The 24,805-nt window shown below is 42.0% G+C and overlaps 1 protein-coding gene across 1 annotated transcript in view; it reads left to right on the top strand.

Moving 5' to 3' along the window:
- The first annotated feature begins 13,601 nt into the window (after positions 1-13,601).
- The window catches only part of Exd2 (exonuclease 3'-5' domain containing 2), a 33,805-nt gene continuing 22,601 nt past the window's right edge, over positions 13,602-24,805 (top strand). Inside the window, exons 1-2 of the mRNA XM_075947746.1 lie at positions 13,602-13,780; positions 18,564-18,988. Of these exons, the coding sequence (XP_075803861.1) occupies positions 18,590-18,988 (399 nt within the window). The 5' untranslated portion in view covers positions 13,602-13,780; positions 18,564-18,589. The remainder of the gene's footprint in view (positions 13,781-18,563; positions 18,989-24,805) is intronic.

Below are 24,805 nucleotides of genomic sequence, written 5' to 3'. Positions count from 1 at the left end.
CACTGAAAATGGATGACCCAGAGGATCCAGCATCTCCAAATGCCTCTTCTACAGTTTCTTCAGAGTTCTGTATCTAAAACAGCTTCAGGGCTGCTGAGATGGTCCAACCTTGCAAAATACTTCAGCCAAGACTTACCCTATTTTTTCTCAGGATCCCTCAAAGGTGCCAGTACCCCTAGACAACAGGAAGCACCCTAGAAAAACAGCACCACATGCCCAAAAGATTCGTTGTGCACTTGTCATCATTTAAAAGGGGTTGGTTACAAGTTGTTATTAGTCACAACCAGGAAAAAAGCTAAACAGAGGAGTTAAATTAAAAAATTAAGTGGCACAAGCCCTTAATCCCAATACTCAGGAGGCGGATCTCTGTGAGTTCTAGGCCAGCCTGGTCTACAAGAGCTAGTTCCAGGACAGGCTCTGCCGCCTTGAAACACAACAGTTCCCTTGAATTGAGATGCTACCTAGCCAGTTTGGGCTTCTCAGGCTCTGAACAAGGAGAAAATCCTTGGCTACTGGGGCAATTGATCCTAATTATGATATGGGAGTTGGATTTCCTCTTTTTAAAGTGTGTGTGTGTGTGTGTGTGTGTGTGTGTGTGTGTGTGTGCAGGTAACTGCTGAGACAAATAAATAAAAATAACAAAAAAATAAAAAATCTCTTTCTAAAGGAAAAAAGGGGGAATATGATATAAAAATGACAAGAAAAAAGGGTAGATTATTGAATTCATTTTAATCCAAAAAGCAACTATTAATATAAAATATTTTACATTGGTATGGATTTTGATTTATTGATACAATTGTAAAGTTAGTTTTGTTATACTGTATATATGTTTCTACTTTTTTGGGTATTGTGCTTATGCAGCTTTTTAAAAACTGTAATGTATAATTAAGAAATAGGTTAATAATAAAAAGAGGAACATGGGATGTACTCACTCATATTTGGTTTCTAGCCATAAATAAAGGACATTGAGCTTATAATTCGCTATCCTAGAGAAGCTAAATAAGAAGGTGAATCCAAAGACAAACATATAGGCATCCTCCTGAATATTAACCTTCATCAGGCGATGAAAGGAGACAGAGACAGAGACAGAGACCCACATTGGAGCACCGGACAGAAATCTCAAGGTCCAAATCAGGAGCAGATGGAGAGAGAGCACGAGCAAGGAACTCAGGACTGCAAGGGGTGCACCCACACACTGAGACAATGGGGATGTTCTATTGGGAACTTACCAAGGCCAGCTGGCCTGGGGCTGAAAAAGCCTGGGATAAAACTGGACTCTCTGAATATAGCAGACAATGAGGACTACTGAGAACTCAAGAACAATGGCAATGGGTTTCTGATCCTACTGCACATACTGGCTTTGTGGGAGCCTAGGCAGTTTGGATGCTCAACTTACTAGACCTGGATGGAGGTGGGGGTTCCTTGGACTTCCCACAGGGCAGGGAACCCTGGTTGCTCTTCGGGCTGATGAGGGGGGGACCTAACTGGGGGAGGGGGAGGGAAATGGGAGGCGGTGGCGGGGAAGAGACCGAAATCTTTAATAAATAAATAAATTTAAAAAAAGAAATAGGTTAATAGTCATGTATAGTAATCAAACTTGTAATCATATTAGGTATATTTTCAAGATTAAGCAGAAATATTTAGATGATCTTCAAACACTTCAAAGACCTACAGAATATGACATTTAATTTGTTTAGCAATCTAAGGCTTCTCATGATAGTGAGACACATCTGCTCCTGACAGCACCAATTTACTTCAAAAGAAGATGATGGATATCAAAGAACCTTTATATGTAGTTTGTTTTCTTTATGGCAAAAGCTAGCCATTTGGGGGAAAAAAACTGCCCTTGTCTCATTTGGTGAGAGTATACTATCCAAACTGGACCAGCAGGATGCAAAAGAAAGCAACTGCCAAACTTTGCCAAGACAAGGCATGGCATAACACTCCTTCAAAATTCTTGCTTTACAGAAAATTCTGTCAGATATTCTAGGCCCATAGGCCAAAGATAGATGGTCCAATATTTCAGAGGAACCTTGGATGACTGTCCAGGCAGTCAGCTGTTTCTATTATTTCTCTAGTTTTGGAAGTTGTTTGTTGTGCACTTCCTGTTTACTTAGGTAATATTATATTATTCTTGTGTCTCTGATGGAGTTGAAGACTATATAGTTATAGTTATCTTTGTTACCAAATTCAGAAAAGAAACTCACAAAAGAGGTGTAAAGTGAGCTGGGTGGTGATGGCACATATGCCTTTAATCCTAGCACTCGGAAGGCAGAGGGAGGCAGATTTTGGTGAGTTTGAGGCCAGCCTGGTGTACAATAGCTAGTTCCAAGACAGGCTCCAAAGCTACAGAGAAACCCTCTGTAGAGGTTTGTCTCGAAAAACCAAAAAAAAACACCCCTGTCTCAAAAAAAAAACAATTAGTAATAAGCCTGAGCTATCAGCTGAACATTTATAAAATTTTAAGTGTCTGTGTAGTTATTTAGGACTGGCTGCTGGAACACAGAGAAACTCCACCTATAAGTGCCCTATTTTTCACTAAAGAGATTTAGCATGACTGTGAAGTTAACTTTTCTATTCTGATAATTGCATAAGTAAATTTTGTGTTTGAGTTTTCACAAAAAATTATAGAGTAAAAAATCAGAGTTTCTCTTAGGCCTTTCATAAAAGTTTTTGTTTTCTTTGACATAAACTGAATGCTTAATCACATGAATGTTTCATTTCTTCAACTCTTCAGTGTGTTTAAATGAAGCCACCTCCAACCTACAGTTGTAGAAACTATTATTAAAAATCAAATGTTGCTCCAAATTACTTGTTTTTATAAACAACACAGTTTTTATAAACAACACAGTTGACTAAAGGTAAGCAGTTGTCTGTGATGCTAGTCTAGTACATTTCCTATTGATAAGTTACTCAATACCTCATTTGAGTGTAAGGGAGTGTATAGAAGGCATGAGAAACCAGGAAAGTTAATCATACAGGATTATTCCCTTAATGGAAAAAATGGATACCTGTTTTCTCACCCGGAAGCTGCGAGTGGATGTTGTTAATAACCTGGTGAGCTTTGCTATCTACAGAGCTAACCCTTACCCAAATCCCCCAGAATGTTTATCTCAGACTCTTCCTCCCTAGACTGTTTCCGGATATTTGATCACACTGTGAACCCTGAGATTGTATTATTTACTGAAAATAACCTGTTTCAGTTAGCTGTGGTGTGGCTCAGCCATAGTGCACACCTTTAATCTCACAACTTTCTGCTTGAATATTGTAAATATGGTTAAATAAAATCAACATAGATCAAGAGGTAGAGTAAACAACCAGTTAACAAGAAAAAAAAACAGGATGTAATAGGAAGTAGAAGGAAGGGTCATCGGTTGGAGGAATTTGTTTCAGACTGTAGGAGAAGGCTCTCTTTCTGTGATGGTGGAGGAAGAAGCATCTGGGGTGCTTTCTCTGCCTCATTAGCTAGCAGGTTTTCATACCAGCATCTGGCTCTTGAGTCTTTATTGATAAAATAGATAGAGATTTAGTTAATGATAGAGACTTAGTTAAAAACACCACACCTTTATATTCAGCTTTGTTTTACAGTCAATAGACCCCCTCCTTAGGAGAGATGTCACATGTACTCTATAGCCTGCTGGCCTCTATGATATCTTGATCAGATCCTAGGTCCTTAAAGCTGTAGAACCCATCTTCATGGTCACATGTACTTTGCAAAAAGAGTAGTCACACCTTAAGTTTTATTGTGCACATGAGATTGGGATGGTTGTTACCAGAAAACTTTTTTCCAAAATTATACTATACTTAAATATGTCTAAAATAGAGGGCTGGGGAGATGCCCAGTAGTTGAGAGCACTGGCTGCTCTTCCAGAGAACCTGGGTTCAATTCCCAGCACCCACATGGCAGCTCACAACTGTTTGTAACTCTAGTTCCAGGAAATCTGGCATCCTTACACAGATATACATACAGGCAAAACATCGATACACATAAAAAATTAAAAGTGAATACATCTTAAAATATGTCTAAAATAAAGCACCTGGTTTTAGACTCTAGAAGTTTGATCAAGGCCAGGCACACTCAACCAAGTTTTCCTTTTTACCTCACCCTGGTCATTTCCCTGGCAACAGTAGACTTGCAGAGACCCCCACAGTTATGAGTAAGTCGACTTGAAATCTCAATTTAGAATACAGGGTTGTGGTTACACCCCAGTGGTAGAGTGCTTACTAGTGGCTGCAAGGCCCTGGGTTTAATCCCAGTACAGAGAGAAAGAGTTGCTGAAGATACAACAGAGGAGAACTAAAAAGGGAACATAAAGAAAAGAGGTACTAATTGTAAGAAATCAAGAAATAGGTGAAGGTTGGAGAAACGGCTCAGTGGTTAAGAACACATTACTGCTCTTTTTTTTTTGTTTTGTTGGTTTTTTTTTTCAAGACAGGGTTCTTTGTGTAGTTATAAAGGTGTGACGACAGATATAGTTTATCAAATTTCTCTCTCATGCTGCCTTCCATAGTCTTAAAAATACTTTTCATTGTGCAAAAATGTCTGACATAAATATGCTGCTGTTTATACAGTGTATATGTCTAAAACTTCTGTTTCCACAAACCCAAAGAATTCTTGTGAGTTCTAGGGAGCCGAATTGAAGGATCCTCCTTAAACAGTTCAGATACACCCCTGTCAATTCCTTGGTCCTAAATTTTTTCCCCTAAACTTAACTTTGTCCTCTGTTCTGCCAATACCTTAAACAGGTGTAAAAGACATCAGACATTCCCATACCACAAATGCCAGACAGGAACAAACAGACCAGCTACACCAGGATGTGACCAGCACCCAGCTTTCTCAGCTTCCCCCCAAAGACGATGCCCACAGATAAGCAGGAAGAAGTTTTGAGAATCTGCTGCCCCAATTCCTTTAACCTGTAGTTCCTAACCTCCTGCCTTTTTATTATAAAAAAAAAAAAGAGATGGGAATGTAATGGTCTGTCCTGTCTCTTTAAGAGACAAGCTTGACCACTCCCTCCCCTATCCACTGAGGCAGGCAGATCTTCCTTCCTGCTTTCAACCTGACTCTTCCTTTTCTGTCTCCATCTCTAAGAGGGAGCTCTGTCTCTCCCTTTCTCTCTCCCTTTCTCTCTCTCTCTCTCCCCTCTCCTCTTCTCCCCTTCTTTTTCCCTCCATAACCCACTGCCCACTGAATAAATATCCAACCTCACTCTGCGTGGTGTGCCTAATCTGTCTATTTCTCACCCACCACATGGTTCCCTGCCCAGGACCAGCTGCCTTGGGAGACCTGCGGCATGGTCTCTTGGTGTGCCCATCTGCCCGAGTCTCATCATGGCCTGATGCAGTCACTCAGGAAACTGCACCATCCCTGCCTGGAACTGGCTGCTTTCAGGACCTGCTGCCCACTGCCAATGCTAGGAGACCTGCAGCGTTTCTGCCGCTGCAGCCACTGGAGATCCTGCAGCATTTTAAATTCATCTATTACATGTACCACCACTGACTGGTAGTGAGTTTTTTTTAACCCATTTAATTTATTAACACATTTGTTATTTAGCAGTTTTATTTTATTGGTATTTAATTTCTACAGTTTTTTTTAAAGATTTATTTATTTATTATGTATACAACATTCCTTCCATGTATGTTTGTATGCCAGAAGAGGACACCAGATCTCATTATAGATGGTTGTGAGCCACCATGTGGTTGCTGGGAATTGAACTCAGGACCTCTGGAAGAGCAATCAGTGCTCTTAACCTCTGAGCCATCTCTCCAGCCCTCTACAGTTTTTTTTTTTAATAAATTCTTGGTAGTAGCCTCTCATCTGTGGTCTAGCTGGTAAAGATGTCCTCCTATCCTGTGGGCTGTTTCCTTTGCTGTGAAGAGACTTTATATTCAGATAGTCCCCCTGCTGATACTTGGGGCTAGTTCCTCTGCTGTTGGAGTTCTGTTCAAAAGGTTCTTGCCTGCCCCCATGTCTTGAAGTGTATTCCCACTTTCATTTAGAACCTTCAACATTTCAGGGTTTTTTGGTTTTGTTTTAGTTTGTTTTTGTTTTTTGTTTTGTTTTGTTTGAGACAGGATTTCTCTATGTAACAGTCCTGGCTGCCCTGGAACTCACTTCGTAGACCAGGCTGGCCTTGAAATTACCGAAATCTGCCTGCCTCTGCCTCCTGAGTGCTGGGTTTAAAGGTGTGTGCCACCACCTTCCTGTAACATTTTAGGTTTTTAATTAAGGTTTTTTATTCATTTCAAGTTGACTTTTATACAAGGTAAGAGATATTAATTTAATTTCATTATTTTTCAGGTGGAGATCCAGTTTCACCAGTATTGTTTGTTGAATAGAGCTATCCTTTTCCAATTGCATGTTTTTGCCTCCTTTGTTAAAAACTAGATCATTGGAGCTTTGTCAGTTTAATTCTGAGTTCTCAATTCTATTACATTGGTCTACTTGTTCTATACCAGGCTTAGAATGTGTACTTTTTTTTAAATATTTATTTATTTATTATGTATACAATATTCTGTCTGTGTGTATGCCTGCAGGTCAGAAGAGGACACCAGACCTCATTACAGATGGCTGTGAGCCACCATGTGGTTGCAGGGAATTGAACTCAGGACCTTTGGAAGAGCAGGCAATGCTCTTAACTGCTGAGCCATCTCTCCAGCCCGAATGTGTACTTTTAAAGTGAGGTCCCCTCATCTCCAAAAGGAGAAAAAGCACATGTTCTCTTTCATGTGTGAATCTTAGCTTATAATGTATACCTATATGTGTAAACTAACATTATATTATGTGTGTGTAAACTAATGTGTGCTAACACAGGATTTGGAAAAGAGAGCCAGGAGGGCTACCATTAGGTGATGAAGGACAATGCAGGTAAAAGACGGGAGTTGTGAAAGAGAATGTAAACCTAATTGTTTCTAGCTTTAACTCTGTCCTCTCTCTCTGTCTCTCTTTCTCTCTCTGTCTCTTTGTCTCTGTCTCTCTCTCTCTGTCTCTCTGTCTCTCTCTGTCTCTCTCTCTCTCTCTGTCTCTCTCTCTGTCTCTCTCTCTCTCTCTCTCTCTGTAAGTGTGTGTGTGTGTGTTGGATAAGTTCACAGACGTGTAATTGACAGGGAAAGTGTAAAACCCTAAGTGAAGTTCCTTGGCTTTAGAGCGGCCTTTAGAACTTTATAGACATTCACTGAGTTCAGGTCAGGGCAAGTGTTTATTTAAATGGCTCTGTTTGTCTGGTTGTGTGACATTTACATTTGTGATTTCATTACAATAAAGTGATTTTCATATTAAAAATAAACAGAAGGCCAGGCGATGGTGCCGCACACCTTTAATCCCAGCACTCGGGAGGCAGAGGCAGGCGGATCTCTGTGAGTTCGAGACCAGCCTGGTCTACAGAGCTAGTTCTGGGACAGGCTCCAAAGCCACAGAGAAACCCTGTCTCGAAAAACCAAAAATAAATAAATAAATAAAATAAAACAAAATAAAAATAAACAGAAAAGTCTCTTTTAATTTATGGTAACAGAATCTCAGGCTACCGTATCCACTGCCTTTGTGTCTTTGTGAGGTGGTCGCTCATGACAGAGAACGTGTGTCCTAATAAGTCTGTTTTACAGCTCAGAATGGAGGGTGGAAGAGGTGGAATTCTCGATATCCCTTTCAGAAGGATGACCCCACCTCTTGCAGGTTCTACCTTGGCACCAGGTTGAGGATGGAACATTCAATAAATGGGCTTTTTAGGAGGCATTCTTGACCCAAATGATAGTGAGCTCTCTTTGTATGTGTGGGTGGGTGTTTGTGTGTGTGTCTTAGTGTGAGCTTTGTTACTTTTTTTCTGAGTCCTCAATTCTTTTACATTGATCTATCTGTTTTATGCCACTAACAGCCTTAGAATGTGTACTCTTAAGTAAGGTTCCTCAACCCCAGAAAGACTGGCGTGCTATGAAAGTGCCGGCTGTGTTTGATATTAGAAATACTGAAGAAAAAGAAAGAACAAAACACTAATCCCAAGGATGAAAAACACCAAAATTCAATCTGATGGCTTCAGAGATTGTGTGTTTGGGGTAAGCCTCCCGGAGGTACGGAATAGTGAAGCTGCACTTAGAAAATTCAAGCTGGACCTGGAGAGATGGTTCAGCAGTTAAGAGCACTGGCTGCTCTTCCAAAGTCCTGAGTTCAATTCTCAGCACCCACATAGTGGCTCACAACTATTGGATGCCCTTTTTTGGTGTGCAGATATAAATGCAGAAAAAAACACCCATATACAAAAACAACTCTTTTTTTGTTTGTTTGTTTTTCTCAAGACAAAGTTTCTCTGTGTAACCCTGGCCATCCTGGAACTTGCTCTTGTAGACTGGCCTGGAACTCAGAGATGTGCCTGCCTCTGCCTCATGAATGCTGGGACTAAAGATGTGGGCCACTACTGCCTGGCCAAATAAAACTTTTTTAGAAATAGAAAAAGAAAATTAGAGCTAATTCCTGAGCATGTTCAGGACACAAACCATCTGATTGGCTTCGGTGGCATGAATCTTAAATGTGCTGCCTAGGCAAAATGTATTCCATGATCAGAAATTAGCAGCCCATAATTGACTCTCTTGTGGATGTCAAGACAATTGACGTTTTTTTACTTCATCTGTTATGTGTTGCTTTTAACTAAAAACAAACAACGCCGTATACTTGAGACCCCCTCCAGCAACAGCAGATCTGCCAGATCCAGAAGATGATGGAAATCATGATCCCAGGGGCGCAAACGACTTCAGAGAAGTAGCTAATGAACTGCCTGAGGACAGCACTGGGGAAGACAGAAGAGGTTTGCCAGATGTGTCCTCACTGTTGTTACTAGACAGTAATTGCGAAAGATGCTCAGGTTTGAATGGAGAAAACTCCAGGTAGTTCTGGAAAAGCTGCCGGTGATGGGATGGTGCTAAAGCTTCAGGTATTTCTAAGGTTTATTTATTTTCATCTTATGTGTCTGAGTGTTCTGTCCGCAAGCACATATGCGCATGCATGCTGTACCAGCAGGGGGCAGAAGAGGGCGTTGAAATCCCAGAAGCTGGAGTTAGGAGATCTGAGAGGAGCGTGGGTGCTGGGCAGTGAATCTGGACCATCTGCAGAACAGCCAGGGCTCTCAGCCACTGAGTTAGCTCTCCAGTCCCAGGTGCTGAAGTTAAATGAGCTGTAACACTAGTCCAAGAATCTGTTTAAAATTCAGATTTTGATATTTATTATTTTTAAAAGATTTATTTTTAAGTTTTATATATATGTGTGTGTGGGTATGTGCACATGAGTGTGGGTGCTGGAGGAGCAACCACTGAGTCATCTCTCCAGCCCTAAAATTCAGATTTTTAGAGTGATAAATAAAAAGTCCTACTTGTAGTTAGAAAATAAATAAACTCTACCAAAAGTGAATATTTAAATTGTTCTTATTAAAGAGAGAAGAAATTTTAAAGGGTAAAATCATGACTCTCATGCATACATGAGATGAATATGGCTCAACGATTTTTATTTAACTCACTAATGAACGAGAGAACCCGGAGATAATGTTACAGTGAGTTCAAAGGAACATGCATAGGCCAGACAAATATATAAACCATTCAGCATTGCTGAAATAAGTTTTCCTCGTCTTCCCTTTTCATTTCCTTTCCCCTCCCCCATCAATCCCCCACTTCCTTTTGGCACCATGGTGATTGCAGCTAGGGCATCATTTGAGGGAAGCAAGGATTCTACTGGGCCACTACAGCCCCAGATAGGAAATCAATTTCCTTTGTTGGTACAAAACTGGTCTATTGCACAGTGGGGAGAGGAACATCATTGGAACTTATTTGACTGTCTGAAAATAACTATTTGTATTTACCTCAGTTTTCCAGTAACCCGTAAGGCTTCATAACTTTTCAACAGCACAAAGAAAAGTATAGGTCCCATAGAACCCGATAAATGGAGGGAGGGGAAGAGGAGTTTTCTACTTTTAAGTACTCGTTTAGCTGCAGCTTCCCCTTGACAATGACCCCTGGGCTGAAGAGGTGTCTCGGGGGTAAAGAGTACTTGACTTGAAAACGGGAAGACTTGAATTCAAATATCCATCACTGGCCTACACTGGGTGTGGCTGAGACAAGAAATTCACCGGGCTGGAGCTTGCTGGTCAGAAAAGATTGTTGGCACTAGAGTTTCATGTTTATGAACTCCCATGTGAATGCTAAAAATTGAACCAGGATCCTCTGTAGGAGTAACAAATGCTCCTAACTACTGAGTCATCTCTCCAGACCCCTACCTTGAAGCTTTATGTGTTTAATGCACTTTGTGGGGCATGGTTGGGATAGGGTCGTACTGGCTGGTCTGGAACTTGATATATAAACCAGAGTAGCTCTTTTTAAAACTCCTGCTTCAGCCTCCCCAGGGCTGGGATTATGGGTATGTACCCCGCTTGTCCTTTAAGGAGCGTTAACAATTGTTTCAGAAAGAAATGGAATTGTGCGTGGTTTTCCCTTCTCCCTTTCTCCCTCCCTCCCTTCCTCCCTTCTTCCTCTTCCTTATCCTCCCTCTCTATCTGTGTGTGTGTGTATGTGTGTGCGCGCTTTAGACAGGGTCTCTCACATATACCCGAGGATGGCTGAATCCTGGTCTTCCTGCTTATTACAGGCAGCTGACTTGTAACCTGACACCCTGCTTCAATCAAGCACCTTCAGCTGAGTCCCTTGCTGTGTGTTTCTTCTGTGACTTACATGTCATCTGTCTTCTCTTCACCCTATAGCTCCAGCAGATCTAGAAATGGCCTTGTATTGTTTTCTTGCAAAGCTGGATTCAGAATTCTGTATCTATTTAAACTCCTCCAAAGATTCCACTGGGACAAAATCAGTACAGAATGACTGAGACTTTACTGAACTTTGTCTCTGGCAGACCAAACACCTTAAACTTTTCTCTTTTCCCTAATATCTCTCTTCTATAGACACACTCTCCTCCCAAGAAGTTTAGACTTGCTGATTCTTCGCTGAGTCTGTCTTCCTTCCTTTCTTACGCTTTCTACCTCCTTCCCTTTTTTCAAAAAATATTTTCCTTTTATTTATTACATTATGCATATAGTTGTTTGTCTTCATGTATGTCTGTGAACCACATGTATATCTGGTGCTCAAGGAGATCAGAAAGGCCATGGGATCCCCTGGAACTGGAGTTACAGACAGTTGTGAGCTGCCATGTGGGTACTAGGAATTGAACCAGGTCCTTTGGAAGAACAGCTGGTGTTCTTAACGGCTGAGCCATCTCTCTAGCCCCACTACTTATCTTTTTAAAACAAAGTCTGTAATAGGCCAAACTGGTCTCAAATTCACTATTAGTACAGCAAATGGCCTTGAACTGCTGATCTTCAGGTGTCTTCTTTGTCGGGTAAAAGGGTCAGTCAAAGACGTATCATCATCACACCCCCACCCTCACCGGCCCTGAAACCAGAACCAGTGAAAGAAACCCACCCTGACTCTGAGACCCAAGTCAGTGAAAAAAATACTTTATCCCTGAACCCAGAACCAAAAAAACACACCCTGACCCTGAAACCAGTGCCAAAGAAACACACTTTGGCCCTAAAATCAAAGCCAGTGAAAGAAATATGCCTTGGCCCTGAAATTAAAGTCAAAAGGCTAAAAAAGGCCAATGAAAGAAACACACTTTGGTCTGGAAACCAGACTCAAATCTGCCCTGACCAACTAGCAGAAAACCAACCAATCCCTGAAGTTTTTAGAAAAGCTACCAAGATCTAACCTATCTGAGCTCAAGGGACTGAAAACTGACCAATTCCCACCCTAAAAATCTTCTCCCTGGAAAAACTCCACCTCTAAGAGGCCCTATAAGCCCTGCACTTGTTCAGTTTTTTGCTGCCTTTTCTATTTTCGTTCTTTTAAAAGATTTATTTATAGTATATATACAACATTTGGCCTCCATATATACCTGTAGGCCAGAAGAGGGCACCAGATATCATTACAGATGGTTATGTGGTTGCTGGGAATTGAACTCAGGACCTCTGGAAGAACAGTCAGTGCTCTTAACCTCTGAGCCATCTCTCCAGCCCCTTGTTGCTGCCTTTTCTACTCTGGCAGAGGCAGCCACTTTCCTGGATTCTTTCCTCCCAATAAAACTCTTGAATGAGGTTTGGTGAGACCTTCCTTCCCTGGAATGGAGCAGGAGCTTCGGAGGAGAGAAGTAACAACTTTTGCCAGAGCAGAGCAGAGCAGAGCGGAGCAGGGCTATACCATTTCACTGGCAGAGTTGTTACACTCCAGGACCCGAGAAGAACTTCCCCGGGGAAACCCTCCCCTGCTGGAGTAGAGCTGTTACATTAGGAAAACCATTCCCTGGAGCAGGGCTGTAAGCTGCTGTGCTTACTATGACCTGTGGTATTCCTTGGCTCCCGACTGCCAGGATCCCTTCCATCTGAGCTGCAGTGCTTACACGCCTACTCCTCCCAAGTGCTGGGATTATAGACAGGTGTCACATCACCTCATGCAGAGCCTTGGATATTCTTGTGTCCTTACTCACACATCTCCGGCTCCTTCCCTGAGTGATTTCCTCAAGAACAAAAGGAGTGCGGATTCAGCCCATGGTTGGTCAGTGAGTTGTGCCTTTGTGTGGTGGGTGAGAGTATCACCACCAGTCTAAGAACTTTGTGAAGTCTAAGATTATTATAGACATTTTTCCAAAATTCCCATCTTCAAAAGAAGATATTCTTTCTCACTTCTAGCATTTTGTGTGTGCATGTTTCCAATTAGCTCCACAGCTTCTTTAGTGGACAGAAAACATTAAAGTTTATAGAAGCAATTCTTCCTCCTTGAGATATGATCTCCTATAACTCAGGCTGGCCTCAAATTCACCACCATGGCCTGGGTTTCATTCCCACCACTGCATAAACAGGGTGCGGTAGCACATGCCTGCCTGGACTAGCACTTGGGACGTGGAAGCTGGAGGGTCAAGAATTCAAGGTTACATATTGAGAATTGGAGGCCAGAGTATGGTACACAAGACCCCCCCCCAAAAAAAAACCATCAATCCTACAAGAATGGCTTCATATACAGACAATATTGTGGTTGTTCTAAACAAGGTTATAAGGGATGGGACAGGAGAGATGGCTTAGCAGTTATGAGCACTGGCTGCTCTTCCAGATGACCCAGGTTGGATTACCAGCCCCCACACAGTGGCTCACAACCTTCTATAACTCCAGTTCTGGGGGATAGATTCAACACCCTCTTCTGGACTCTTTAGGAACGCATATGGTGGACAGGTATGCATGGAAGCAAACCACATTAAAGAAAAAAAAAGAGATGGTATAAATTATTAATGGCCATAAGATAATATATAATTTTAATGAAGAGCATATTCCTTAAACAGCTTTCTTATTTCCCAGCCCGAATATAAGAAAATTAATGTAGTAGAAAAACAGTACCCAAGGTAAATGAGAAAAATTACGTCTTATATTGAATTCGTGAAAATTCAGTAGGCTTCTTCCTTCAAAACCAAAAGACAAAAGCACCATCTCAGAAAGGCACCACTTTTCTAAAGAAATTAAATCTTTGCAACTGGAACCTGTCCTCTAACAGAGAACCTGGGGCGGAAACGGCGGCCCTACAGGCTTCCGTACAAAATGGCGCGGCCCATAGGCACACGCCATGGAGGGGGATTACATCCTCCTGGCCGGCTACTCGGCCGGAAGTGGCTACGGCATTTAAGCATCCGGGTGGGCGCGGCCAGGCCGCCTCGGGGGTTCCAGGCTGTCAGCGTGAGGTGCCGCAGGTGTTCGGGCGAGGCTGGAGGCCGCAGGTAAGCGAGACTCGGGTTGGCCAAGTCTCCTCTGGGACCCTGTGCCGGGAGAGGGGATTCCAGTGTGGCGCGAAAGGCTCGTGATGCTGGAGGCGGCACTTTGCGCGTGGGCGACTGTTGGGCTCCGAGGTCCCAGGGCGTTGTTGGTCCTGCCCCTCTCCCCGCCCTGAGGCGCGGCCTCCTGCTCCTTCACTCGGTGTGGGCGGTTGAGCCCTCGGGTTCGGGGAGGACTCACCCCGCCATTGGTCCCTAAGCCTTCCCCGGGCCGCCCCTTTCCATCCGCCCGGCTTCTCGTCAGGAGCCTCCATCCACCCTTCGAGGCTTCCTGACCCAGTCAGTTAAAAAGCAGCCCCCACCGCCGTTCCTCCCGGCGTTGGGGACGCGCCCCACCCGGGTACCTGCCGGCGCACGTCGCTGCCGGGCCGTTTGCCGGCATTCCGCGGGATAGATCAAACTAGAACTTTAAGCCTTATTTATTCAAAATTGACATCTGTTCATTAAAATTCAGACAGCCCAAGCTTTTATAAGCTTTTGATATATGATTGGACGCAAATTCCCTTATATAACACCTCCTTGGAAACACAAAAATTGTTCTTGTTTTTATTAACTTTTTGGAGTGGGTGGTGGGTGGGTGGTGACAGGGTTTCGCTGTGTAGCCCTGGCTAGCCTGGAACTCTCATCTGTTGGCCTCTGCTAGGATTAAAAGCATGTTCTACCACGCCTGTCAAGATTTATTTTTGTTTGTGTGTATCTGTGTGAGTGCATTCTGCCTTAAGCGTTGATCTTCTGGAGCTGAAGTTTCAGACGGTTTGAGCTGCCTGATGGGAGTGCTAGGAGCCAAATTTAGGTTCTCCGGAGAAGCAGCTAGTGCTATTTACTTATTTAACTGAAAATAGATTTTCTTTTCCTCACATAATATATCCTGATTATGGTTTCAACTCCCTCTGTCCCTCCCAATTTCTCCCCACCTCCATTCCCATCCTGATCCACTCCCTTGCTGTCACTCATTGAAAAACAAACAGGCTTCTAAGGGATAATAATATAATATAACAAGATAAAATAAGATAAAACGAAACCATCAAAACGAAGTTGGACAAGACAAACAGAAGAAAAAGACCAAGAGAAGACAAAAGAGTCAGCGACCTACTTGTTTGGATACTCAGGAATCCCATAAAAACACTCTGTGCGTGCGTGCGTGCGTGCGTGTGTGTGTGTGTGTGTGTGTGTGTGTGTATGTGTGTGTGTGTGTGTGTGTGTATGTATTGTATCCACATGCCTGCAAAACCAGAAGAGGGTATTGAATCCCCTGGAGTTGGATTTATGGGGGTAAACCACCTGCTATGGATGCTGGAAGTCAAACTCAGATCATCTGAAAGAGCAACAAGTGCACTTAACCACTGAGCATCTCTCTGACCCTCAGACTACAGTAACAGAGCACACAAACGGGAGGGCTTAAAATAATGGAAATTAGTTTTACAGTTCAGGAGAAGAGAGGTCCATAATTAAGGATTAAGGAGGATTTTACTGTCTCCATGGTGGGAAGCTGAGGATGAGAATCCTTCCTTGCTTTTTAGCTACTAGTGATCAAGATCCTTGACTTTCTTTGATTTGCATGGCTTTAGTGCCCACCTCCATCTTCTGGCTTCTTTCCCATGTGTCTCTCACATTTGGTCTCCCTCTGTCTTTTTTTTTCTTTTTCCTGTAGGATACCAGTCACACTAGATTAAGGGCCACCGTACACCAGTATAACCTCATTTTATCTTTTTGAGACAGGGTTTCTCCAGCTTTGGCTGTCCTGGAACTCACAGAAATCTACCTGCTTTTGCCTCCCAAGTGCTGGGATTAAAGGCATGCACGACACCTGCTGTGACTTCCTCTTGATAATGTTGAAAGGCCCTATTTCCTAACAAGGGCATAGGCATAGGTTCTGAGGGTAGAACTGCAACATACCTTTTTGGTAGAATAGCTCAACTCAACCTGTAGTAAGCTGTTTTATGTGTGTGTCAGTTAAGAGGCTTTTGACTTCTATCCACTTTGGGTTGTTACAGACAGTGCTGCTCTGCACTTTCTGTGCATGTGTTCATTTCCCTTCTGTGTGGTTGTAGTGGAAATGTGAGGCCTGTGGTGTCTTTATGCTTAACTGTCGAGGACCCGCCAGGCTGTTTTCCAAAGCAGCCGTGCCGTTTGGCATTCCCACTGACAGTGTGAGAGTTTCTCACTTCTCCACAATATTGCCAGTTTTTATTATCTGCCTTTTTGAGATCCATTAGTCATTGTGGTTTTGATTTGCATTTTTCCTGATGGCTAATGATATTGGGGAGCTTTTTATGTCCTATTTGGCCATTGCTCAATTGTCTTTCATATCTCTATTCATAGTCTTAATCATGTTTTTAATTAGTTAATTTGTCTTTTTATTATTGAGTTGTAAGAGTTTATATTCTAAATGCATGCCTTTAGCAGATATGTGGCTTGCATATATTTTCTCCAGCTCTTCTGGGTCTTTTGGGGATGTCTTGGTAGCCAATTTATTTTCAAAGAAGGTTATATATATATATATAAAAGATTTATTTATTAAGCATACAATGTACTGCTGGCAAGGAAGGCACCAGGTTTCATTACAAATGGTTGTGAGCCACCATGTGGTTGCTGGGAATTGAACTCGGGACCTGTGGAAGAGCAGCCAGTGCTCTTACCCTCTGAACCATCTCTCCAGCCTATCAAAAAAGGTTTTTAAAAAGTTTGGTTTACATTGAATTCATGTTTATAGAAAACAGCTACTGAAGTTTGGATGTGGCCTCTCCCAAAGTTTCACGTGATGAAAGAGTAAACCCCAGTGTAGCACTATTGGGAGATGGTGTGCCCTGTGGAAGATGGGGTCTTAGAGGAGTCCTTAGGTCATTTGGGATTTGGAAAGGTAATCTGGGGGATCCCAGCTCCTTTATGTAATTGGTATTTTTCCTTTTTGCTCTTAATACTTTTGGGGAGACCACCACCCAGATCCCAAATAAATACACAGAGGCGTATTCTTTCTTATGAATGTCCAGCCTTAGCTTGGTTTATTTCTAGTCAGATTTTCTTAACTTAAATTATCCCATCTAGCTGGGCGTTGGTGGTGCATGCCTTTAATTTCAGCACTCAGGAGGCAGAGGTAGGCGAATCTCTTAGGCGGATCTCTGTGAATTGAAGGCCAGCCTGGTCTACAAGAGCTAGTTCTAGGACAGCTAGGGCTGTTACACAGAGAAACCCTGTTTCAAAATAAAAACCAACCAACCAACCAACCAAACAAAACAAAACAAAATTATCCCATCTATTTTTTGCCTCAGGGCTTTTATCTTTTTCTATTCTATATACCTTTCTTTACTTCTTACTGTGTAGCTTGCTGTGTAGCTGGGTGGCTGGCCCCTGATGTCTTCCTCTTCTTTTTCTCACTCCTCATCGATCCTCTCTTCCTAGATTTCTCCTCTTATTTATTCTCTCTGCCTGCAAGCCCTGCCTATCCATTCTCGTGCCTAGATATTGGTCAGCTCTTTATTAGACCAATCAGGTATTTTAGGCAGGCTAAGTAACACAGCTTCATAGAGTTAAACAAATGCAACATAAAAGAAGGCAACACACCTTTGCATCATTAAACAAATGTTTCACAACATAAACAAATATAACACATCTTAAAATAATATTCCACAACACCCTTAGCAACTATGTATGTGTGTGTGTATGTATGTATTGAGACAGAATCTCTCTCTATAAATCAAGCTGGTCTGGAATTTGGTAGGTAACTCAGGCTAGCTTCAAACTTGCTGTTCTGTCTCCTTCTTAATATTTCTGGGATAACAGGTGTGTGCTGTCATGCCCAGCTTCTATTTTTCCTGTCCTTCGTTGGAGTTTTATTTTGATTCCAGCCACTGGTCTTCCCCAGAAGCTCTACATGTTTTCTGTGTTAGAAGCACATGGACTCTGTATATCGCTTCCATGGTGATGCTACTTTAACAGAGTTCCCCAATTCTGAACCAGTCTTAATTTAAGTCCTTGGCTCTGGATTTTCTTTTTAATGAGAATGTTATGAACTTGGCCCTGCTTCTGTCATAATTACAAACTTAAGGAGTATCTGTCCTCTCCTTAAGGATTTCTTCCTTCCTTCCCTCCCTCCCTCCCTCCCTCCCTCCCTCCCTCCCTCCCTCCCTCCCTCCCTCCCTCCCTTCTTTCTTTCTTTCTTTCTTTCTTTCTTTCTTTCTTTCTTTCTTTCTTGTGTGTGTATGTCAGAGACAGAGAGAGGGAAGACTTTTGGAAGTCAGTTCCCCTTTCACTATGTAGGTCTGAGGAATTAGACTTAGGTCATCAGTCTTGCCAACAAGTGCCTTTACCCGATGAGCAGTCTTGCCAGCCTTTACTCTTGATTCCATTTTGTATAAGTAAGAGAGTCTAAAGCAATTGGCAGAGCACAGGTGAATTTGTGGAAGCAAGGGTGGAAATAGAAAGGGATAAACAAGTATAAAGAAGAGCCAGCTCTGGTGGTACACACTCATAATTTCAGCGCTTAAAGGAGGATCTGGATTTCAAGGTCATCCCTAGTTATATAAGTTTAAGTAAGTCTGGGCTACATGAGACCCTATCTCAAAAAATAAAAGTATAAAAATGGAAAAATCACAATACTAACTGTTCTGTATCAAAATTTGTATCAGTTTTTTCAGTTTGTGGGTACAGAGATTTAAACTTTGGGGGGAAACTTGTTTGTACTTAAGTTTGTATTTTATATGTAAGCATATTTTTGACATTTGTTTTGCAGGTTGTGGGATTAGTGAAAGGTTGAAGATGTCTAGACAGAATTTAGTGGCTTTGACAGTGACCACCCTTCTGGGTGTGGCCATGGGGGGATTCGTACTGTGGAAAGGCATCCAGCGCAGGTGGAGAAAGACAAGCAGAGTGGCACAGCAGCAGCAGCAGCAGCAGCAACCACAGCAGCAGCAGCAGCAGCAGCAGCAACCGCAGCAGCAGCAGCAGCAGCAAGTGCTTGGTAGGAGGGAGTGGCCCCCTCCAGAAGCTGCCCAGCTACCCTTTGGGGGCCTGAGAATGCCCAGAACCTCATGGGAAGAGAGGATACTCCAGGCAGAGGTGGTGACAGTATCTCAGGAGGCAGAGTGGAATCAAATCCAGCCCTTCCTTCGAAGAGAGTTGGCAGATTTTCCAGTACTTGGTATCGACTGTGAGTGGGTAAGTTAAAAGGCAGTGACTGAAAAAGAATCTCATTAGCTTTCCCAGTTCAGGACATGGATGGTCAAGAATAGAATGAGCTGAAAGGAGAAGTACTTTGTTCTTGACTTTCTTGTGAGTATACTTAGCAGATGATGCTGATGCTCTCAGGATAGGGGTGACCTTAAATTTGTTATTCTGGAGTCAGGTGGGCCTGCATGAGTTTCACTTTCACTGCTTATTTTCCAGACTGGACAAGATAATTAGCTTTTCCAAATCTGTTTGTGTTTTGTAATAGGAATGTATGAGCACCTACTTCCAGTGACTTCTGAGTAATCAAGTAGATAATCCCTATAAAGGCTTCAGTGCAGTTTAATATACAGCAAGTGCTCATTCAATACCAGCTGCTAGGTAGGTGTGCTGGTGCACGACTGTAACCTCAGTACCCTGGGAGACCAAGGGAAGGGGGGCCACAGCAAGTTCGAGGCTATCCTGGGCTGTACTGTGAATTTGAGGTCATCCTGGGTTATAAATTAAGACCCTGTCTTCAAACAAGCAAACAAACAAAAGCAAAACCTGCCATTTCAACTACCTACCTATTTTAGTTTTTGTTTTCAGTTTGTTTTTTGAGACAGGTGGGTGCCAATTGTCGCGAATTAGGTCAGTATGATAAGTAACCAGGCTAGCTCAAGAGTAACAGGAATACTTTAATGGTTAAAGAGGGGAAACTTACACTATAAGAATGGAAATTCCAAAATCCAGTAGAGAGAGCGCGCACCTGCATCCCCAGGTTTTTCTACCTGGGCTCTAGGTGGCCACACTCTAACTCGATGTGTTTGCTTAAAACTATCAGTTGATAGTTTCCCCATCAGACCTTGAACTTGTGTAACTGAGAATAACCTTGAGCTTTTGCTTCTCTTACCTTTACCTCCTAAGTACTAGAATCAAAGATGTACACTACCCCACTGGCTTGTTAATACTTTTTAAAAAGATTATTTATGGGTGTGTGTGAGCTACTATGTCCTCTGTGTTTGATAAATACCTTTGATATTTTCCATGTCATTTTCTATGTATATGAGCTTGGTTTGTATGTCCTCTCTTCCTGCCAAAATTCTAAGTATTTTAGGCCAGGGCCATGCCTTCCATATCCCCAAAGTTGTACTCTAACCTTCACATGTATTCCATGGCACATATGCACTCACACACATACACATATGCATATGCAAATGACAAAAACACAAACTCAAGAAAAACAATCCTCAAAGAAATGTCTGAGGAGCTAGGGCTAGAGCTCAGTTAGTAGAACATTTGTCTAGTGTGTAAAGTCCTGGGTATAACCCAGCACAGCATACAGAGGACTCTACTGGGAGGAGGGATATTTCATACTTGAGGCCAAGATTATAAAGAGAAAACAGTCAATATAACAAAAGAATTGCCCTGAGAATTTCCAGGTGATTCTCCAGCTCTGCCTCTTATCTCTCTATGGGAGTGCTGAGATTGCAGATGTGTAGTACTGCATTGGCTTTTTCCATGGGTTCCAGTGATTAAACTCAGGTTGTTAAGATTGCATGTGTAATTGGACTTTCTCGTTGAATTTCTTTGGACTGCCAGCCCCTAAATAATGACATGGAGACTTATTATGAAAGCTTGGCCTTTAGCTTAGACTTATTCCCAATTAGCTCTTATAATTTCTGTTTTCTATTAATGTAAGTTCTGTCTCTCCTCAATTCTGTATGTCCAACTCCCTCCATGTCTTGCTGACATCTCCTGTGCACCTAGATTCTAATCCTGAGTTCTTCTCTCTAGCCAACAATCCTGCCTGTTCTCTCCTGCCTGTCTATCGGCCATAGGGCTCTTTTATTAAACCAATTAGAAGGTACCTTGCCTTCATTGTGTACAAAAAGATTGTCTCACAACATTTCCCTCTTTTTGTCTAAATAAAAAGGAAAGGTATTAACCCTAACGCAGTAAAGCTATATTCAGTAGAACAATTATCAGGTAAGAATTACATTCACAATGTCCAGTCCATTTGTATTTGGCAAATTTGAAGAAACTATTGTCTATCCATCCTATCAAAGTTTTATACCTAAACCACTTTCTATCATAGCTTGTATTACCAACGTAAAAAAAAATCATTTTAGATCTTAAAACATTTTCTTAGATAAACAGCTAATCTATTATGTCTTGCAACCTTATATACTTTACACCTCTTTTGTAAGTTTCTTTTCTGAATTTGGTAATAAAAAAAGTATAACTGTCTAGTCTTTGATTACATCAGAGACCTGAGAAGGATAAAATATTACCTGAACAAACAGGAAATGCAGAGCAAACAACTTCCAAAACTATAGACATGACAGGGAGAGCTGGCTATCTGGATCGTCACCCAAGGTTCTTCTGCAACCCTGGGACATCCATCTTTGACTTACAGGCCTAGAATACCTGACAGACTTTTATGTGAATCAGGAGTTTTGAAGAACTGTCCTATCTTGTCTTGGCAAAATTTGGTCTTTTGTGTCCTGCTTGTCCAATTTGGAGAGCATATTGTCAGCAGTCAAGGGAAGCAAGGACAGTTCCCCAATGGCTGGCTTTGCCACACACAAAGCAAACTCTATATGGAGGTTCTTTGATGCCCATCATCTTCTCTAAAGTAGATTGGTGCTGCCAGGAGCAGACTTACCTCACTGTAATAAAAAGCCTTATGCTATTAAAACATCTTAAATGCCTTGTTCAGTAGGTCTTTGAAGTGTTTGAAGACTGCCTTTCTATCCAAAATATATCTCTATTTGACCTTGAAAACATACCTAACATGACTACAAGTATGGTTGTTATAGATGACTATTAACCTGTATTTATTAATTATTCTAAACAGTTTATAGTAATAGCTTTCAAAGACTAGAACTTTACATTACAATTTTAAATGAACCAAATAGGTTCACAATATTTTATAGTATGTTATAACAAAAACAACCTTAAATTTGTATCAGTATAGGAAAATCCATACCAATGTAAAATATTTGAGATTAATAGTTGTTTTTTAGTTTAAAAGTAGATTCAATAATCTACCCTTTTATTCTGTTATTCCCACATCCCCCTATTTTCTTTTTGAAAAGAGATCCCTGAATCTAACCTCCTCTCCTTAGTTTTTTCCATGAATGTGATCAGTAACAACTTGCAACCAACCCCCCTAAATGATGACAAACATCCGTAACCCACTGAATGACTAAAAGCCATCCTCCCCAAGTCATGGGAATGTGGGCATCATGTTCCTTTTGTTGTTGTTGTTTGTTGCTGGGTCCTAAAGGCTCACTCGGGGAGAGGGTGAGAAGACGTGTCAAAAACACAGACACTGGGGCTGGAGAGATGGCTCAGAGGTTAAGAGCATTGCCTGCTCTTCCAAAGGTCCTGAGTTCAATTCCCAGCAACCACATGGTGGCTCATAACCATCTGTAATGAGGTCTGGTGCCCTCTTCTGGCCAGCAGGCATACACACAGAATATTGTATACATAATAAATAAATTTTTTTTTTTTTTGGTTTTTCGAGACAGGGTTTCTCTGTGGATTTGGAGCCTGTCCTGGAACAATAAATAAATATTTAAAAAAACAAAAACACAGACACTGGGAGTCAGGTAAAAGGCAAACAGCAGACTCCTTTATTCAGCAGTGGGGAGAGCCTTATATACCTTCCTCTCAGCACCCAGCCTGCATTCTGATCCATTGACATTGTGTGGTCACCCTTCATTGGCTAGGCATGATCAGGACCTCTGACAGCAACTGTTGTTAGGCTCTCAAGCAGGCTGCAGGTTGGCTCATCTCTCGGCCTTGTAGGCCTTATCTCCCTACAGCTGATTTTTGGTTTTTCAAGACAGGTCTCTTTATGTAGCCTTGGCTATCCTAGAACTAGCTCTGGATCAGACTGGCCACGAACTCACAAGAGATCTGTCTACCTCTGCCTCCCAAGTGGGCATTGTGTTCTTAAAATTACTTCCTATTATCTGGGGACTACGTCATCTTTGGACCCTAAGAAAATGGGATAATGGTCAAATCCTGGGAGAGCTAGCTGTATTATTCTTTGTTTAGTCTCTATGTGATGGGAAATTTCAGAGCTTATCTGAAGTCCTGGTTGAAGTAGTCTGTGAGACTGGACCATCTCAGCTAGCTGCTTTGAAGTTGTTCTGGATGCAGATTTTGGGGAAACTGCAACAGAGGGATTCCGAGCAGCTGGATCACCTGGGCTAGTTGTCTTCATTGCTATCTTTTTTTTTTTTTTTCTGAAAACACTCAAACTTTTTTTTTTTTTTTTTTTTGGTTTTTCGAGACAGGGTTTCCCTGTGGCTTTGGAGCCTGTCCTGGAACTAGCTCTGTAGACCAGGCTGGTCTCGAACTCACAGAGATCCGCCTGCCTCTGCCTCCCGAGTGCTGGGATTAAAGGCGTGCGCCACCATCGCCCGGCAACACTCAAACTTTTAAAGGTAGCATACATATCTGCATTAACATAAGTGTGGAATGTGTGGTGTGCACAAGTCAGCTAAAGATGATTTTCTGTTTTTTGTTTGAGCATGTATCAACTTTGTAAGTGCAGTGTGACAGTGTAACTAAACTGTAATGTAAATCTCCATCCAGGTAATAATAAGTCATGAGGACTCTGTAACCAACAATGTTTATTATGTCTGATCTGATCTCAAAGCTGTTCCCATGTAAAGGGATTAGCCTATATGTCACCTGTCTTACAGTTTTTCTTGGTTTCTACCTTCATGTCTGTAGTCAAGATTTTCAGGAAGTCTGCCAGGGTCAGATCTGATCTTTATTAATTTTGAAGAAACCCGTAGCTTTTTATTTCCTGTGGAAACAAAGGCATAGTCTCTTCCCCAACACAACACATTTTCTGACTTCCTTTATAAAGTTAAGACATCCTTAAAATATATAGACTTGTTTAATTCAGCATTTTTTCCCACAATCTAATATCTCTCTCAGAAGCTGTTGTTTTTTTGCACATTAACACTTAAAAAAAATCAAAGTCAACAAAGCACCCTACAGGATCCAGATGCCCTGTGTATTTCTCATTCTTAACATGGCTTATTCTTTTATATTACTTTACTCTTTCTTTAAAGACTTTATTATTTTCAAAATATTTTTCTATAACTGTCTATACCCATTTTCTTTTTTTCTCTTTTCTTTTTTTTCTTTTTTCTTTCTTTTGTTTGTTTGTTTTGAGAGAGGCTTTCCTGTAGCTTTGGAGTCTGTCCTGGAACTCGCTCTGTAGACCAAGCTGGCCTCAAACCCACAGAGATCTACGTGTCTCTGCCTTCGGAGTGCTGTGATTAAAGGTATGTGCCACCACTGCCCAGCTCCATTTTCTTTTCTTTCTTTAGCACCTAAGCACATTTTCAAGCATACTGTACTTATTCAGAGATTTTCTTAGTCTGGACCTGACTTTTTTTGTGTCTGCAGCATTTCTCTGACCACATGAATCAAACCTTAAATGACTAGACAATAGCTATGCTACCCGCTGTGGATCTCTTAACACTTGGATCTGGCAGCTGGCTCCGCCCCTTTTGGGTTGAAGAGAGCCAAGCCTCATGCCTATGGGCTACCAGCCTAGAGCCCGTCTATCTGCTCCAGCTCTGGAAAGAAGTGTCTGGACCTGCCCTGTGGCAGACTTTTCTAACTGGTTTCCTGTTGGTAGCCTGTCATTCAAGTGCTCTGCTGCATAGCAGGGCCTATTAAAGGAGCCTTGACTCTGTCGCCATGGTCAGTGGGCTCCGTGTCTGGAACTTTTCATAGCTTTATCAGACCCCTGCATTTGGATATATGGGCTGGGCCTCCATGTTGAATGTTAAA

The sequence above is a fragment of the Microtus pennsylvanicus genome, chromosome 14, assembly GCF_037038515.1.
Source record: "Microtus pennsylvanicus isolate mMicPen1 chromosome 14, mMicPen1.hap1, whole genome shotgun sequence".
NCBI classification, from domain to species: domain Eukaryota; kingdom Metazoa; phylum Chordata; class Mammalia; order Rodentia; family Cricetidae; genus Microtus; species Microtus pennsylvanicus.
This window is presented reverse-complemented; position numbering and strand designations above follow the sequence as displayed.